The 18193-nt window shown below is 41.4% G+C and overlaps 1 protein-coding gene across 2 annotated transcripts; it reads right to left on the minus strand.

Annotated features, from left to right (window-relative positions):
• Positions 1–28: 28 nt before the first annotated feature.
• On the minus strand, positions 29–18144 carry CWF19L1 (CWF19 like cell cycle control factor 1). Of its 2 annotated transcripts, XM_081332279.1 has the most exons (14): positions 18084–18144; positions 17396–17480; positions 15989–16067; positions 14803–14904; positions 13113–13327; positions 11744–11862; positions 10579–10663; positions 9595–9735; positions 6850–6961; positions 5676–5755; positions 4922–5131; positions 4296–4415; positions 3410–3507; positions 29–2633 (listed from the first exon to the last, which is right to left on the minus strand). In XM_081332279.1, exons 1-14 carry the CDS (start codon positions 18107–18109, stop codon positions 2489–2491), a joined length of 1617 nt encoding a protein of 538 aa, XP_081188405.1. In that variant the 5' UTR covers positions 18110–18144; the 3' UTR covers positions 29–2488. The 2 variants fall into 2 exon arrangements, with proteins under 2 accessions (XP_081188405.1, XP_081188406.1); XM_081332280.1 differs by lacking the exon at positions 14803–14904.
• Positions 18145–18193: the final 49 nt, after the last annotated feature.

Raw genomic sequence — 18193 nt, forward strand, 5'->3', positions numbered from 1 at the left:
TTGAATGGAATATAATAATTCCTTTGAATATTGAAAAGATGCAACATGTACAGACTTTATTCTTTTGGTATGACAACATTAACAATGAGCAGACAATTTCCTGGTTTGTGGAATCTGTTCACTCCCTATTAGATCATGTGTGCTGCAGGTATACACATGAGGTTAGATATTAGGCTTTTATAACAATGCCACATTTGACTATTGTTACAACAAACTGTACAGCTATTTTTTTCCTGCTGAAAATAAAGAACAGAAAGTAATACTATTTTATTCTACACTTATCAGATCCCCATCTTTAGCACTGTGTCCAGGTCTAGGCACCACACTGTAAGGATTCCAATAAATTGGAAAAGATACAAAGAAAGGCAGCTAGGATGACTGGGGACTCAAAACAGATTGATAGAATTAAATAGTCTTAGGAAAAGGCAAGGAAGGAAGGAGAGATATTGTAACATTCAAGTTCCTGGAAGGATGTTGTATATTATACTCCACTGAGTTATAGCTGACCCTGGGTGACTCTATGGATAGAAGTTCTCCAAACTGCCGTTTCTTGTTGCATTATGCAATTATTAAAAGCGCAATCCTGAAACTTCCTGTTCTGTACTCCATCTGGTCACCTAATGCTCTCATCCCTCATTCTCCTTCCATCTACTTTGCCCAAAGGCATCAGTATGGATGTGTTCAAAGTACAACAGGTTTTGTTTCAGCCTCCTTGTTTCCAATGGACATTCAGGCTTGTTTTTCTATAGTAATGAATGACTGGGATGCTTGGCTGTCTAAGGAATATGAATACAGACAGTCCTCAACTTATTACAATTGAGTCCAAAATTTCTGTTACTGAGACAGGTGACTTTTGCCCCATTTTATGACTTTGTCAGAGTTATTAAGTGAATCACTGCAGTTGTTAAAGTTAGTAACATGTTTGTTAAGTGAATCTGCATTCTCAACTCACTTTGTCAGGTTGCACTTAGACATGCAACCATCGTATGTCAGTCGCCACCTATCTAAATTTGGATCATGTGACTATGGGGATGCTGCAATGGTGTGAAAAATGGTCATATGTGACATTTTTTAGTGCCATTGTAACTTTGAATGATCACTGAATGAACTGTTATAAGTTGAGGACTACCTATATGCTTCCAGCACAATAGTTCAAAACTTTTACTTTTGTGCAAAGTCTACCTCTTGTAGCCATATATTAAAACGGAGTAGATCATTTTAACTTCTGTCTTAATTGGAATATGAGCATATCACCCCCAATGCCTATAAGCTCATTTTGGCTGAATGCTTTAACATTAGGAACAGTTCAACAGTGAAACCAATTAATTAGAAGCGTTCCTTCACTTGATGCTACAAGACCACATTGCCATTTATTGGAGAAATTTTAATTTGGATTCCTAGGCTGAATAAGGTGTCCAAGGAAATTATTGAAAGAAGTAAAAGGCTGCTTTGTCATATTTGAGAAGTTCTAAGTAAACCATAAGAAACGGACCCCATATGACTCTATTACTGTAATATATGAGATCTTATAATTTCCCCATAAATCACGATCACTTCCTCAAAAGTAACAGATTTGTTGAAAAGTTTAACTGAGCTCATATAGATGACTGTATTCCCGGCTGATAAAGCTAACCAGCAGCTGATGACAAGAAAATATTTTATCTAATTTTCACATATAAAAAAAAATCACATTCTCATTAAAATATTCATTTGACCAAACCATTAAAATATTTTAACCATTCTCCAAGGCTGTTCATGAAGCCAGGAGTTTGCTTGACCTTACGATTCACAATCCCTCTGTCTCCCAGTTAAATTTGGAAATGAACAGAAAACTTGAGTCAGCAGTGATTACTTATCTGCACTGCACATCTGACTTCCCTTATTTTCGTAAAACACAAAATGTTCCTTGCCTGTGCATGTTTTTTCCCCCTTTGCACGATCAGTTTGCAACCAGCATTAGCCTTCTCAACCCCTCCTCCATTTGTACAGGAGAGTGCCGAGGCTTCCACTGCCTTCAAAGATTGTGTTCTTCTGTTTTTGTGCATCACCTGGATAGTAGTGATTTACTGCCAGAGCACAAGAACTTGGGGTACTGTGTGATGCACACTGCAAATCTACCTCCAACATCAGAGGATTTAAACTACCTCCCCAAACTAGGAGGATTCATAGCTCCTAAACTCACTGGCTGGAATAGAGAGGTCAGCTGCAAAAGAAAATCTTTTGCATGTCCTTCTTCTGAAGGCCTTCTGGAAGCCACAGGTCAGTAAGTGCAGACAAAATGAGACCCGAATTGTAGACCAGCAAGACTTCATAAATAATAATAAAGACTTCATAAATAATCTTCAGCGGAAGCACTGGTTCCCGTCATATAAAAGGCCTAGCCAGCAGGAAAGGTGAACTCCAACCCGTGCAAAATTCCTCTGGCTGGACAGGAAGCTTCAAAGGAAAGCTGTTCTCCAAGAGAGCTTTCCCACTTCCATTCAGATACTCAATCCGACTGAGCAAAATCAAAGGGCTCAAAGGCTTGACGGAAGTCTTGGGCTGCAGCAGTTTCTTCGTCCCGTCCTGTCTGGCAGCTTCTCCAGTCTGCCCGCTCAGGCATGCCAAGGATGGCCTCACTGGCCAGCACCTCCCTATGGAAAACGGCAGAATACAAACTAGCGTTACTCTGTCATAGTGTTCCAAGTTCCCAATACGGAAGACTGCTTGGCCATGTATTCCAAAAGCTACTTGATTTTCTGGATATCTATGTCTCCACTTGAGGATCATGAGGAGGGGTAAATGAAACCTAACAAGGAGGAAGAGACGCCAAAGGGAAAAAATGGTGATGTAACCCCAACTGAGAACAAAGATAGGGGTTAGCAACTATAAAGCTACAGCTTGTCTCTACAACACTCTTTCATTCCATTTGATGGGCAAAGTCCAGAACCATTGGCTTCTGAATGGTCCTTCGGGAGAAGGGTGGTATAGAAATCAAATTATTAAATTAAATTATTATGACAGGGGTCCCCAACCCCCAGTCCATGGACTGGTACTGGACCGTGGCATGCCAGCAACCGGTCTGCACAAACAAGCGAAGCCCCAACCATGGGATGCAGGCAGCACACAAATCCACGCACTCTCCAGTCCATGGAAAAACCTTTCTCCACAGAACCGGTCCCCGGTGCCCAAAAGGTCGGGGACCTCTGGTCTATGAAATAGTTGGTCTTGGTTATTCTGTAATCTTTTTGTTATTCTTTTTTCTGCTTCTGGATGTTTATTGTGCTTTGCTTTTATTTCCTATGTTTTTTATGTTTCTATCCAAATGTAAGCTGCCCAGAGTCAATCAGTGACTTGGGTAGCTATTTAAATCACACATTTTTTAAAATTAAAAAGAGAGATTAAATAAGGTTAAGTAGAATAAACTAACCTTCCAAACTGCAAGGGAAAGTTTTTGCCAATACGATGGAAGAGTTTCTCTCCGTTATCAAGTTCAACATAAAAATACGGTGTCCCTGGCTGAATTATCTGAAAGACAAGAAGCATTTCCATGTAGCAATATTTTGACCATTCCCTTCCAAAGAAGAGTCTGTGTGGATGATTAAAAAAATACACGATCTATGAAGCATGTTTACTAGGCTACCAGGAAAAGGAAAGCAAGTGCCAAAATTGTGGTACAGCTGGATTTTTGCACAGTAAGCAATTTTTCATTCCCATCATTCAGGATGCGACAAAACTGGATTAAGGCTGTAATTCTTTTTTGCAAACTCATAGGTGTTTTTAAACGGGCAACTTTTGTCAAGTTACAACAAATACATGCAGGAACTGAAGTTTATGTATGTTTTTAAAAAGTGATGCTGGTAATTTTGCATTGGTTATTCTGGATACATTTAGATATACTGGCACAGATGCTCTTTGTCAGAGAAAAAGGATCGTTAAGTTACAGAAGAACATGTGGCAAGAGGTGTTGTGAAAGGGATATTTTTAATTTGGTTTTCTTTTAAATGTAGGTAGTTTAATTGCAAGAATTACCTGCCAGTGGCAATAGCTAGCTGTGGCTGAACATTTGGAATTGAGGACCATGCTGCTAGAGAGTGCTCAGACTGCAGAAGCCTGCTGCAGGAAACCCTCACTAATAGTATATAACGTAATAAAAACACACACTGAAGTTGCTGACTCAATATCCTGCCATCCGCTTACAAATAAAAGGAAAGGGCACATAAAAGAACATGCTAGGTTGAGATCCAACTCCTGCATTCCCTGAATCCCTTGCAGCAACATTCTGGTATGAACAAAAGCAATGGCTTAACTCTTACTTGTTTGAGAGCTGAATGTTCTGGTATCTCTAATAGCTCAATGTGACGTTCCTCTGCTTGACTTATGAAGGCTTCCTTAATGTCTTCAGTAGTACAATAGGTCTGGGGTACAGGAACAACCTAAAAGAATATTTTCACAGCACTTAGGAATGAAAAAAGGAAGTTTAAAAAAGCAATATATAAGGCAAATTAGGAGCTCCATCATTGGGACCAAAGAGGGCCCTCAGCAAAGATTATCATCATGATGAAAGGCAAATGCCTCTCTTACAGTCTTAAACTTATGAACGTGAAAATTGGCTGTGGGAGATGAAGTACTGAGGACTTGTTTTCCTTCTGGAATCCTCAGTTTTCTTGCCTCACTTATATTCTCTGTGGTAGCCAGATGCTGTTCAGAGACTGTTTCTGGTCAGCCAGATAGAAACTACCACAATATATCACTAGAAAAACACTGTGGTATAAGCACAACACTGTCTATGAAGAGAACGTACAGATAAGGTTTATACTGAAGAAAAGGATATTCCATGGCTCTTAGTGCTGTTAAAACCATCAAATCATATGCAAAACATACAGAAACTTTCACTAAGCATTGTTGTTAAAAACATCCTGCAAAGACAGAAATGCCTCACCTGGAGCTGGAGATGTTGACTCCTATAATTCCTTTCATAAATCACACACCTTTTTCCTTTGGCTTTGAAGAATTTTTTCAGCACAGACTTGTACTGATCAACTTCTTCCACGGCTTCTGAAGCAAGCTCGACCACTGACTGATAGTGTCCAATGGGCAAAATAAGGACATGATCAGGTGACAAGCCCCCTTTGGCAAGGGCAAGGTAGCACTAGGAAAAGAACCCCAGAAACAGCGACGAGAATCATTAGCATTCCCTAGCCTAGCCAATCTCTTCGTGCTCTTAATGTTAAACTGATAGGAACAGTATTGACATTCTGAAATGTTGTCCAAATCTTTCCACTCGCAAAGAAACAAAAATTACAGTCAGAGTTAATTACTAAAAGGTCATTATTAGAAGTTTTTATGCCACTTTGTTGACAAAAGAAGCAGAGAGAAAACTGATTATTGCTAAATGCAATGAAGATTGTGCAGGATATTGCCAAACGATAATAAAAGAATTGCGGAAAAAGAGAGAGCGTCAACATCTGATTAATAGTGACAAGAAACATGTATTATGAATAATTTTTCTGAATGAAAAACAAGTATATTTCACATCAGTTTGATGAATGAACAATATTCGAGAGAGCTGCCACTGATCTTCTCTATACATTTCCAACAAAGTCCAAATCTACTGTATATTTTGAATATCTTCTATTATGTATAATTTAATCCTCTCATCCTTAAAGCATAGATTTTGGAAAATAGATACTTACGTGAGTGCCAATGGTCACCACTAAATGCTTCTCAACATCTGGGCTGGCAAGACAAAACCAGCAGGCAGCTGTCGGCAATGCTTTAAAATCAGAGGAAATAAGATATGAGAAACTCAGTGTCAAGGTTCCGACAGAGACAAATAAAGCAGAACTCCTAGGCTTGGGAATCCCTCCAAGAACATGTTTATTATTTGTTAATGATAATATTGATAATAATGATAATAATAATAGTAGTAGTAATGTTGGAAGGGACCTTGGACGGCCAACGTGACCCCGGGCGAGCTGGATTGCTTCAGCTGGTTTCTATCGCCAAGCCTTCCTGAAGCTGATGGGAACTGCAGCCCACCGCAGCTGAAGAGTTTAGCTGAGCTGCAAAGTTGAACGCACCTGCAAAGCAGTGATGCGCCCCGAGTGAGGAAGTGGCGAGAGCTTTGAGGGTGCCAGTGTCTGTATTTCCGCGGCTCATGCGCAGAATTCACACCGCACCTTCCTACTGGTGATCAAGGAGGCTAATTGTGGTAAATATAAATCATTTTTTTTGAAAAATAAAGGGACAGAGTACAATATTGATGAGGAATGTAAATGAAAAGGCAGTTTCCAAAGCTTTCCTTCCCCCACCGAGGGAAACCCGAGTTGACTAGTGGGGCGGGGGCACCGGTCATGCTGGGCCTTGTGGTGAAAAAAATAAGACACCCTCCAAAAAGAAGCCCTAATGGGTCTTTTTAGACCAAAAATAAATATAAGACCCGGGCTTATTTTCAGGGAAACACAGTATGTTCCGTAATATATTCATTTGGTGGGCTTTTTTATACAATGCCCAATCCTTGGTCACGGGAGCAGTAGATGACCATTAAGGAAAATGCTTAAATTGTTCTCCTAGATAGTATCTCTCAATGTACAGCCAAGAGTTTGTCTCAGTTTGTTCGGATCAATAATAATATCAAAAGAATCAAAGTCTTTTATCAATACATTGAGGTGAGTCATTTTGGACCTTTCCAAGTACCTCAGTTGTTTTGTGCAAATGTATTAAATCTGATGGTCCCCCTGAACAGTTTTCAAATAAATACAAATGAAACAAATGAAAACTACGTAGCCAACCTTGGTTTGGGCCAATTTGTAGCCCTGTCCTCTTTCTTGCTCCAATATTTAAGAGAGAAATGAGTCTGGTACTCACGGGGCTTGAAAGGTGACCGCTTAGGTGGCTGTCTTTCTTCTCCTTTCATAGGTCGTTTCTTTCCTTTAGGCTTGTTGCTTAAATCGAAAAAAAATTGGCTAGCAGGCTCCTCCTTTGGAAGCAAAGCAAAATTGGCTGTTAGAGCAAAGGAGAAATCCAGAAAAAAAATGTTTTCATGTGTATTTTAGCTTGACATGTTACGCATCGAGATTAAAGCTCTTTTTAAGAAGCAGCTGGAACATGAGGAGTCCCAAATACAAAAGAAGCGTATGTATGTGCGTGAAATAAAAAGAATAAGCGTAGCGTTTATTTCTAAGGAATGTTATAAACCCAGAATTTTTAAGGAAATTTGGAAAATTGCCTAGGATCAACTAACTAACCAAAAAAAAAAAGGAGGGAAAATCAGTGCCGTGTAGAAGAAAGGAAATGGGTATGCGTGTCTGGTTTGTGGTGATGCATCCAGCCATAGATCTACTCCAAATGTTACACGGTCCTACCAACGTCCAGCAGAAGAGATCTGACTCATTAAAGAAAGTTGTACACTTCTATCTAAGACAGGGGTGTCAAACTCCATTTCATTGAGGGCTGCATCAGGGTTGTAGTTGACCTTGGGGGGGCGGGGTAGGCGTGGCCAGCTCAACGTCACTCGTGTCCGGGGGTGCCTGTGGTGGCCTGGGCAGGGGTTGGGGGGGGATCCGTGGTCTCCAGGCGAGGAAGGTGAGCACTGTACCCTTGTCCACCAGAGGAGCCTTGCTGTCCCTCTCAAGCCATGGGGAGGACCCCCAGTGATGCAGGCTGCCCAGAGCCCTGGACAGTGGAGGGCAAGCGCCCAGTCCAGCCTTTCCCAAGGAGGTGCCCGGCTATGCTTACCTCCACCTCAAGGCTGCTGCTGATTGGCTCACTCTCCTTGGCCAAGCTGCTCAGGGTGTGTGCGGGAGGGCAAAATGTCTGGGTCAGAGGGAGGCCCACTCCCTCTCCCTGCGAGGAGACCCGGCTTTGTAACCAAAGCATCCTCTGTGATAGGATGGGAGACCACCAGGCGGTCAGGAGGAGGGGACAAGGGGATGGCAAAAGGGCAGCAGGGCTGCTTGGGGCCAAGTGCTAAGGCAGGACTTCCCTCAGACCCTTCCTTTCTCTCATTATAATCCTTCCTTCCTTCCTTCCTTCCTTCCTTCCTTTTCCTTCCCTCTTGATTCTCATTTCCTTCTTCTTCCTTCCCCTCTTTCCTTCTTTTTGTTTGTCTTTCCTCTTTCCCTTTCTCCTTTCCTGTCCCTTCTTGGATGCTCAAATGCAAAAGGGGAAACATTTCTTGATGCCTCCTTGCCTTGTGATCCAATGCCACTTTTGCTAGTAGTCTGTGGCCACTTAAAAGACTGAGAACAAACCAGGCTGAGTTTATCCCATGCTTGCATTTAGACAACAGTATAGTACAGACAACAGTACGGCAAAAGTGTCAAAATGGTGGCTGTGATAGTTGATCAGAGCTCCTCTGTTTTTTTATGTGCAAGAGCTTTAGCCTTTAGGAACAGAGATTAGTTAGTTGCCTTTATATTAATACATAATCCTTAAAAGGGCTCTCCTCTGGGGATCCTTCCTTGGTCTAATTCAAACTAGAAATATAGCAAAGGAAAATATTTTACCCCACTCTGCTTTGTCCTGTTTTCCCCACCGGAAATGGCTGTTTGCAACAAACAAGGAGAGGATACTTTCCTAAGAGTTCACAATTCAAGAATACCAATGTTAACTTAGATTGCTAATAAAGTTCTGTCTGTGACAAAAGAGAACACAAAATTGCTTTCTCCTTTGAGCCCAACTCAATGGATCCAGGACTGAAGCAGAACTGCATGAATTGGGGCATCTCCAAACAAGTTGCCTCTCTTTCCTTCCTTCCTCCCTTTGTTCCCTCCCTCTCTTCCTTCCATCCATTCTTTCCTTCCTCCGTTCCTCCCTCCCTTTTTTCCCTCCCTCCCTTCCTTCTCATCTCTTTCCTTCTTTTGTGCTCAGGAAGGGGTGATGGGACAGGGAGAGATTGCGAGCACTGCCAGTGTCCATGCTGCCACCGGCCGTCGCTATCCCACACAGGTGAAAAGGAAGTCTTGTGGCTATGAGGCTAGGCCAGCCAACAGGCCATGGAGGTGCTGGTGGGAGTGGGGTGGCGCTGATCTACAACTTGGTTGCGTCCATCAAAGCCAGAACGTGCTCAACCTTACATTCAAGGGCTGTCCTGGAACCAATGAGGAGCTGCCTTGCTATCTCTGCCCCACTCCCTGGGTATGTGCACAGGAAATGACCAGCGCCGGCGTCCTGGATAAAATCAGCCTGCGGGTTAAGACAGCCAGCAGGGATACTGAATTCTGCTGGCCTGTGTGCCCAGAGGGTGGGGCGGGGGCGCCCGTCGCTGGTTCCAGGGCTGTCCCCTGGATCTAAGGCTGAGCATGTTCTGGCTTTGATGGCTGGCACCAGGTGGTAGATCAGTGCCTGGTTGGCCTGGGCCGGGTCGAAGTACTGCAGGCTGATCCTTCACTATTTCCTGAGCAGGTCCCTGGGCCACACGGAACCACATGGTGGGCCGGATGTGGCCCGCAGCCTTGTGTTTGACATGTCTGATCCAAGAGGATGATACCAGAACTGGAATCCCTTCATCAGAGGCAGTGGCAGGGTGTAGCTATTCCAGACCATCCAAAACTGTATTACAAGTTCAGCAGGCCTAAGAGAATGGAAAATATAAATGCTGAATCCTTCTACCTTTGTATCTGGTAACTGATAAGCAAAACCTTCTCCATCCCCAGTCTTTCGGTATGGGTTCTCAGTGGTATCTTGGGGCTGTTTGATGAGTTCTGCAGGATCCATTGAATTCATTGGAAGAATGCTGAACGCATAGAGATACTGAAAGGAATCACAAGACAGGAATAGAGCTACAGCAAAAAAAACTGCAGGGTTCTGTTTAATGGTTAACCACTTTCTAAGAATAGAAGATCGAAGTATGCATTTTCTCATCCAATGGAAAATTGTGCGTTATACACAACATGGCAGTTATAACAAAGTTGCAGATGTAGACACACATACACGGACATCAAAAAGGTAGGGCCAGCCCATATGCAGCAGATTGTACTAACTGAAATAGCGGTATTTATTTGCACATTGCCTTGAGGCATATATAGTCAATTTGGTTTTGGCTTACCAGATTTCATGAGTCAAGCCATTGCAATTGACAAACCACATCACACAAAAATGAGTGAAGTAGCAAAGCAGCAGAGGCAGTTGACAGTTCATAAGGGACACTAGGAAAGACTGTAGGGACCTGAAAGAGAGGCCTAAAGGAAGGCTGGCCATACCAAGGGAGAGATTGGTAGGAATGTGCCTAATGGCCATGCCAAGCATATAATTTTTTGTGAGATTGCCTATATTTCCAATATGCTCAGAAGCCCTTATCTATTGGATACTCCTGCATAAACCTGTGGGCTTTGTGATCTGTGAGACAAAATATATGAAAGCCAATAAAGCAGTTTAAAAAAAAGAAATTAACAAAGAATTATCTCATCCTTCAATGCAAAACATCAAATGTAAAGCAACTTATGGGCTTGCTTTAACGGAAGTATTATTGTAGTCAAATTTCTTGACCAAAATTAAGCCGTGCTGTTTAGGTCAAGAAATTTATCAGCTTGTATACAACTTGATTACTCCTCTGTTCAGTTCATGTATGAAAAGGCAAAAAAAGTCTTTGTTCACCTTTCTCTTGTCAGTGTTGCCAACATTGGCCAGAGCGATGAATCTGCTGACATGTTGTGCGGTTTCTTGAAGAACAGCATGGTTCCTGTAGAAAGAATTTTACAGATTTTAGAAAACATCGCCTGATCTGGAAGATATTCAGTTGCCTCGAAGAAAAGAGATGCCACAACTTTTCCACAAAAATTCTGTTTGATTCTAGAAGCTTGTCTATATAACATGTTCATGTGCAACATGAACATGTTAAAATTGTCCATGTAGTTTAACCAATTCCATAAAAAGTTGTTTATGAGAAGAATGGAGGGCAAAACTATAAAAAGTTACTATTTATAACTATATATTATCTCCAATATCAGAGGCATGTTTTCACATGGCAGATTCCTGGGTTATGACAAAGGTTTGGCATGTTCTGGTCTTGCTTATGGGTTTTCTATAAGTAATTACAGCACTTCTTGACTTACAAGCGTTCATTTAGCAACCATGTGAAATATGTATGCCACGTCCTTGCACTGTTGTAGCATTCCCACAGCTACGTGATCTAAATTCAGGCACTTGGAATTGGCATGTATTTATGACAGTTGTATTAACTTGGGGTCATGTGATAACCATTTGTGAACTTGCCAGCTAGATAACGATGAGCAAAGCCAACGTGGTGGAAAAGAGGGGGGGGGGGGGAGAAGAAAGCCAGATTCATTTATTGACTGCATGATTCACATAACAATTCACTTGCAAGTAATTCACTTCAAAATCATGGCAAACACAGTCACAAAACCAGGTGCAACTCACTTAACAACTGCCTTGCTTACCAAGGGAAATCCTGGTTGCAATTGCAGTTGTAAGTCGGGGCTACTTGCAGTTAGTCACTGTGGGAACAGAATATATGATGGGATTTGATTTGATCTATCTCAGACATGTCAAACCCGCGACGTCACGTAACATCATGCAATGTATCGGGATGGTTTTGCCATTGCTGGCAATGGATTGGGTGCAGCTTCTGGATGACGTGTCTGGCCTGCGGGTCGGCAGTTTGACACCCCTGACCTAGCTTATCTTTTTTCATGCTCTATTTATGCAAATAACTTCATTAACATTGTACTGAGATAACTTGGCTGCAGTTTTAAAAATGGGTTTAATGGGTACAGCAGTTATTACTCAAGGATTCACATACCTATAAGGAAGCCTTTCATAATTGATTTTCTGAAGACCAGCAAAATGGTATCTGGGCTTTAAACTTGCAGCTAGTAAAGATACTAACCCTGAACCACATTTCTTAGAGTTCACATCTCCCTGTAAAAAAACAAACCCACACACAAATATTTACCTTTTATTTACAGTGGATTTATATATAGACAATATATCAATGATGCTTGGTCTAAATCAAAAAACAATTTATTAAACTGGTGTCCTGCCTGACTCTGGGTGGCTCACAACAATCAAAGAAATTATATTCAGATCAACAACACATAAAAGATAAAGCCAGTTTGGTGTAGAGATTAAGGTGTTAGCCTAGAAACCAGGAGACTGTGAGTTCTACATTCACCTGCTGCCGGCGTCAACTTCCCTCCGCCCTGTGCGTTCCCACAGAGAGGGCCTCCTCAGTGTGCCACCGGTCAGAGAATGTCGTCTGGTGGCCCCCAGGGGGAGGGCCTTCTCTGTGGGCGCCCCGGACTTATGGAATCAGTTGCCGGTTGAGCTCCGGACGGCGCCTGACCTTCGCTCCTTCCGACGCGATCTGAAGACCTATTTATTTGAAGAAGCCGGCCTGGCCTGATGGGGGATGTGTTGGGGTTTTTATTGCGGTTTTTTAATACTATTATTTATTGTTTTAGCTCGGGCTTATATTTAATTCGCTTTTAACTTTTGTACTTTGTATTTTATATGTGCCCTGTTCACCGCCCTGAGTCCTTCGGGAGAAGGGCGGTATACAAATATAATAAACTTAAACTTAGGCAAGAAAGCCAGTTGGGTGCCTTTCAGTCAGTCACTTTCTCTTAATTCAACCCAGTTCACAGGGTTGTTGTGAGGAAAAGAGGAGGCAAGAGAATTTGGAATGCTGGCTGCCTTTTTATTTTTACACACGCATACAGGGAGTGGGGGAGAAAGAAGTAGATAGGTGGAATAAAAATCTAAAAGTAAGAAGAATGCAAGCACAATATACTGAGTGATCTCACTCTTCCTTGCCAAACCCTGAAGAGCCAGGTCTTCCCAGCTCTTCTAAATAAACAACATCAGAGTGGGTACTGGACTTTTCAAAAAGGAAAACATTTCTTTAAAAGTTCCTGTGAGAACAGCAATAGTTTTCCTATATTCTTGTCCTGATTTGCATTTAGTATTCTTACATTTTACCATGGGTTATTATTAATACATTTTATTGTTTCATTCTTTAGTTTAGAGTCAGCTTTTTCTACTGGGTTTATGCTAAAGATCAGAGTTACTTTCACTGCCAATCTGGTACATTCCAGCTGCAGAGGATGAGTCTTTATGGAAGACCTAAATCCTATCATACAATTCCTTTTCATTTTCAATATACTACTTACTGGGCTGTTGCCAAAGGTCTCTACCCCTTTGGGCCAACAAGAGGTGAGCAAGATGTCTACACCTTTGAATTCTGAGGTGGATTGCAAGGAAGTCTTGAGATCAATCACATCCTTAGCACGAAAACAATGTGCAGGAGCTGGATCTTCTGTGGATTCAGCTCCACTGAGATAAGCAATCTGAAGTCCTGAAGCTCCGCTGAAGACACCTTTGCGCCCTATGCATATAATGGAATATAATTCAGGCCAGAGAATTTGTAGGAAACATGCTTCAAAAATGGCTCCAGATCTTACATATTGCACACTCAAATGCAAAGAATACACGGTTCCAAACTATGTATTTTAATTGATAGAGGAACATCTCTGTTTTGTGCTGAAAGATATGAACTGCCCCTTGCCCAGTCTTTACAGAAGACGCATGTGAATGTCTCAGTGGCTAGATTCACACATCTTTCAACTAACTGTCTTGTGCTCTGGACTAGCATAACATGTAAATTCAGTGGCAGTCTGTCATACTTAAAAAAGTCAAATGGAGAAAAGATTGAAGAAATGTCACATTTTTTCTTCTTAACAATGAATTGGAATTGCAAGATTAGATGAACCTAAGCCTTACGTCCATCTCCATCCTGAGCTCAAGAAAGGGGAGCCAGTCAAGGAAGCACACAAAAATGTTACACCTCAATTCTGTGAGCTGCATTTTCCACACTGAATTAAAGGCAGTGGTTACAATCTTTAAAATCCTACATGGCATGGGACTGAAACACTAGAAGCATACCTCTCTCAGATTACATCTGATAAGGCCGGTTGTGGGCCCCATTGACTAGGGTTAGGGTGTTTCATTTGGTGGGTCTTTATTCGCTGTGGCTCCCACTTTATGGAACATCTCTTACCCTGAAGTAAGGCTGGCCTCATTCCTTTTAGCTTTCTGGAGATCCCTCAAGACCTGGCTGTGTCAGCAGGCTTGGGGACACTAGGGGACTGGCAAAATGTTTAGGTGGCTCCTACATAATTAACAGCTCCCCTCTGCCTAATCTTGTTATTCTATTTGTGCCTTTTATAATTTTAATTTTTTTAGTATTAACAAATTAATTTGCATATTTTGTTTTTCACTGACCAGTGTAAAAATATGAATAAATAAATAAAACAAAATGTCTTTTGTTCCTTGCAATTTCCAAGGCATGAACAGATGCTAGCAGTTTTCCAAACGGCAAATAAAAGCTAGACAAAACTACAATGAATAGATGTCTCACGCTGTTTGGGGGAAATGAGGAAATAATTGTGTACATCTCAGAAAATTCACATTCTCATGTTTAAAAAAGGACATTATTTAAGCAAAGAGGAAGTTAGCCAAGGAACAATCGGCATTTTCTTACCTCCTAAGGCAGGGCTGTCAAACTGTCGGACCGTGGGCCAGATGCATCATGGCGAAACCGTGTCCACCCCATTGCCAGCAATGGAAAAAAAGTCGTGATACATCACGTGGCAAGTTTGACACCCCTGTCCTAGGGACTTAAGAAGACCTTTAACATTGGGAATCATATGAGCCAGTGCTCAACTATGCCTAGCAAATGTCTTATCACGTTACCACAAGAAGCTTATATGAGAATACTGGAGAAGGCAGAAATTCCAACTTCAGTGGTTTCACATTTATACCCCCAAACTTAAGTCATTAAAAAAAACCCTTTCAGGTTACCTAGATAAGTGATGTTCTCAGCTAGTTCACATCCGCTGATATCAGGAAAATAATGCACGGTTTCATCATTATTGGCACCCAACACATATGTCTGTATAGGAGCTAAAAAAGAATTTCCCCCAAAAGTACAATTAAAGAAAAAAATAACAACAGAAATGTATTATATTTAGTATGAGCAAAATGTTTTAAGTCAAAGTTTTATTTTACATGACATTATTTTTTATTTAAGAAATTCCTTGCCATTCCAGTATACGCTGTAGAGCAATGAAGAAGAATTTTTGTGCTTCATGCAAATGATAGTGAGGATTTCCCATTATCTGCTATTTAAAAGCATCCTCTCTGTATTTTTGAACAGCAACACAACACAAATATATAACTACTATATAATTCTGTTCACTACAAACATATAAGGCTTCTATTTTAAATGGTTTTTCTCTATTTTTCCTGGGGCACAGAAGACAACTGATGTTTCATTTCCAGTGGGTGCAGCAATATGCTGTTCTATTTCTCTGTGTATCTGATATAGTCATAATTTGGCCTGAATCAAATTGAAACATTTCTACTTTTGAGATTGTATATACTCTGTGAGCTTCTGAGTAAGTAGCTTAATAACAAAATTGTAGGTAAACATGTAGAACAGACATGTCAAACTCGTGACGTCGCGAGACGTATCGGGACTGTTTTGCCTTTGCCAGCAATGGGGTGAGTGCGGCTTCCGGATAACGCGTCCGGCCCATGGGCCAGCAGTTTGACACTCCTGATGTAGAATGTTATGCAATACATATTAAAGTAATAAGATGTTTATTTTGATAAGAAAACCAGCAGTATGCACATTTAATTTGTGATCAAAGTATCTATCAGTGGGAGTAGGGAATAGAAGAGAAATATTTTGGTTCAAAAACGTAGGATAAAGTACCTTATAGAAATGTTAAGAAAATTTATCTGAATTGATTTTGGTATACAAATGTATCTCTCCTTGTCAAACTTTCTATGATAAAGAATTTTCACTTGTTATAGAAGAGTCAGCAAGCCAATTTCCTCAAGTGATACAGTCCAGACATAGGCTGATTATGTAAGTAAAAATGAGGTCTAAGCTGCAGTGACAGATTTGTGCAAAAGATTCTACTACATGACCAACTGTCAGTTGCAAAGGCCACAGATCCTATTGGACAGTCATTTTCCTTACCTTTTTTTGCTCCTGTTTGGTAATCTTTCCATTCTGAATCTTGAGCAGAGCCAAAGAAGTTTCCCACACACAAAAGAAACTGTAAAAACATTTCATACAATTTTATAACACTGATTGGAATAAACCAAAGAGATGCATCAAGGTGAAAACATTTCATCTTTAAAGGGCTCCCTGATTTATACATTTGACTGCTCAATCTGGGATACCACAATGGCCTTCCTAGTTATTTCAGCAAGGCCGTTTGAATATAATAGTTGTTTATCAGTACTATGTGGTTGAATTTTAAAAAAGAAAAGAGCTAAGGTGCACATTTACTTATTTAAATATTCTCCCTTTCAGGTAAGATATAAAAATTTCACTTCTTAGCAATTTCAGTCATAAAAAGCTAATTTTAAGATCAAGTGTTCAGCTAAGGAAATAACTTGAAATATGGACAAAATGCTGACAAATGTTTGGGTTAAAATAGTGTAAAAGTATAAAAATAAACACAATCTTGAGACGACATAGTGAAATATTCTTTGAAAGCAGAAACAAAGATGATGAATTCAACAAGGGTAGCTTTAATATACTTTTATTTGTGTATTTTCTCCATAATTCATTCTGCTGGTATCTTTTAAAGTGGTGCACTATTTTCATTGTTTTATCATAATGCTTTAAATCAGACATGTCAAACACAAGGCCCGGGGGCCAGATCCGGCCCGCGAAGTGGTTTCATGCGGCCCGCGAAGCCATCCTGGAAACAGTGAGGGAACGGCTCCCACTGCCTTGGCCCTGGCCCAGAGACCCTCCTTCTGCCAGAGACCCTCAGATCTGTCCCACTCCTGCCCAGGCCCCCATAGGCACCCTTGATGCGAACGATGTAGAGCTGGCCACACCCACCCAGTAGGCCACGCCCACCCTGGCCATACCCACCCGGCCCCTTGAGGGCAACCGCAATGCTGATGCGACCCTCAATGAAATTGAGTTTGACACCCCTGCTTTAAATCAACTGTAATTTGCCTAGAGAACCTGGGCTACTAAAAATAATTTAATCTATTGAAGTGATACAAATAGTCCTGTGCAGTATCAAAAAACTATCATTATCATGACATATTGTAGCAAGGGGTTTTGATCAGCTACATGAAATGCCAGTTTTGGAACTGTATCCCATCATATCATTCCATTAGTGGAATTGCCACTGCTGGTCTGCCAGGTTCCACCTTCTCTATGAAGCGTCTCAGATTTTTTAGAAGGAGGAATAAACGAAGTGGTGATTGGAAAAAGAAGAGAATCCAGTGCTGACATAAAAAATGAATTGATTCTTCATTTGGCAGGTACTGAGGCAGATTGGGGGTTATATAAGATAGAGGCATTTTGCATTCTGAAGCTTCTGTGCTTGAGGATATTATCCTACGGAGGCAAACTTACATCAAATGCTCCACTTTTCTTCTGAACAGCTTGAACTCTGGAATATAAAGCTCCCAATTTTCCTTCTACATCTCCACAGGCCAACCTAAGGAAAGAAACAAGCAAGTCTCAAGCAGAGAAAGAGTCCCTGAATCAACTAACTATGGCAGGGAAGCCTGGGGGGGGGGTGTTATAAAATAATCTACAAAACTACTGATCAAAGGGTTGTTGAGTGGCTGTTTTGAAGAATGCGCTGATGTGAGCCAGGCAACTCAGGAAATATCTCCATTCCCAAGGTAGCCAGAGCCCAAGAAAAGCGTGAGCTCCTCCATCTTGTAATATCTTCAAATGAAGAGATAGGCCAGGTGTGGCTACTATGCTCCAGAATCACATCATTCGCCTCCCAGCTGGCTTGTTTTTTTGCAGCAGCTGCCAAGATTTTTAAGTCAATTTTCGAGCACCAAATGGAGACCAAACCTGGGCTCTTTTGATCCTCAAATCAGAAACGCTGCTATTAAAACTGCCACCTTCCAAACGACCAGTGGATTCTGGAGAAAGGAAGTAAAGCTCAGTCCTTTGCGGCCTTTTTTGCATTCCCATTAAGACCAGGACCTTGATTTTTAATCCTGCCGAGACCCTCCCCCATTTTAATAAAGTACAGGGACTTCCTGACCAGCCCTCTTCCCTTCTCGCCCTTTTTTTTCCTCACAGGCGCAAAGGCTTCTCCGGCGCCATCACAACCGCGGCGCCTCGCTTCCGCCCGCCTTCTCGGGCGCTTGTGTCACAAGCAAACTGCTCCGCCGGAAGCGCGAAGGACGC

Source organism: Vipera berus (genome assembly GCF_964194415.1).
Source record: "Vipera berus genome assembly, chromosome: 1".
In the NCBI taxonomy this organism is placed as follows: Eukaryota; Metazoa; Chordata; class Lepidosauria; order Squamata; family Viperidae; genus Vipera; species Vipera berus.

What these genes read in the sequence shown, in the direction of transcription:
- CWF19L1 (XM_081332279.1), bottom strand. Translation starts at nt 18,109, where the DNA reads ATGGCGCCGGAGAAGCCTTTGCGCCT. An exon ending in AGAAAAGTGGAGCATTTGAT is followed by an intron (nt 16,068 to 17,395) that starts GTAAGTTTGCCT and finishes ATGTTTTTACAG; the next exon opens with TTTCTTTTGTGTGTGGGAAA. An exon ending in TGAGAACATCACTTATCTAG is followed by an intron (nt 13,328 to 14,802) that starts GTAACCTGAAAG and finishes TTATATGCATAG; the next exon opens with GGCGCAAAGGTGTCTTCAGC.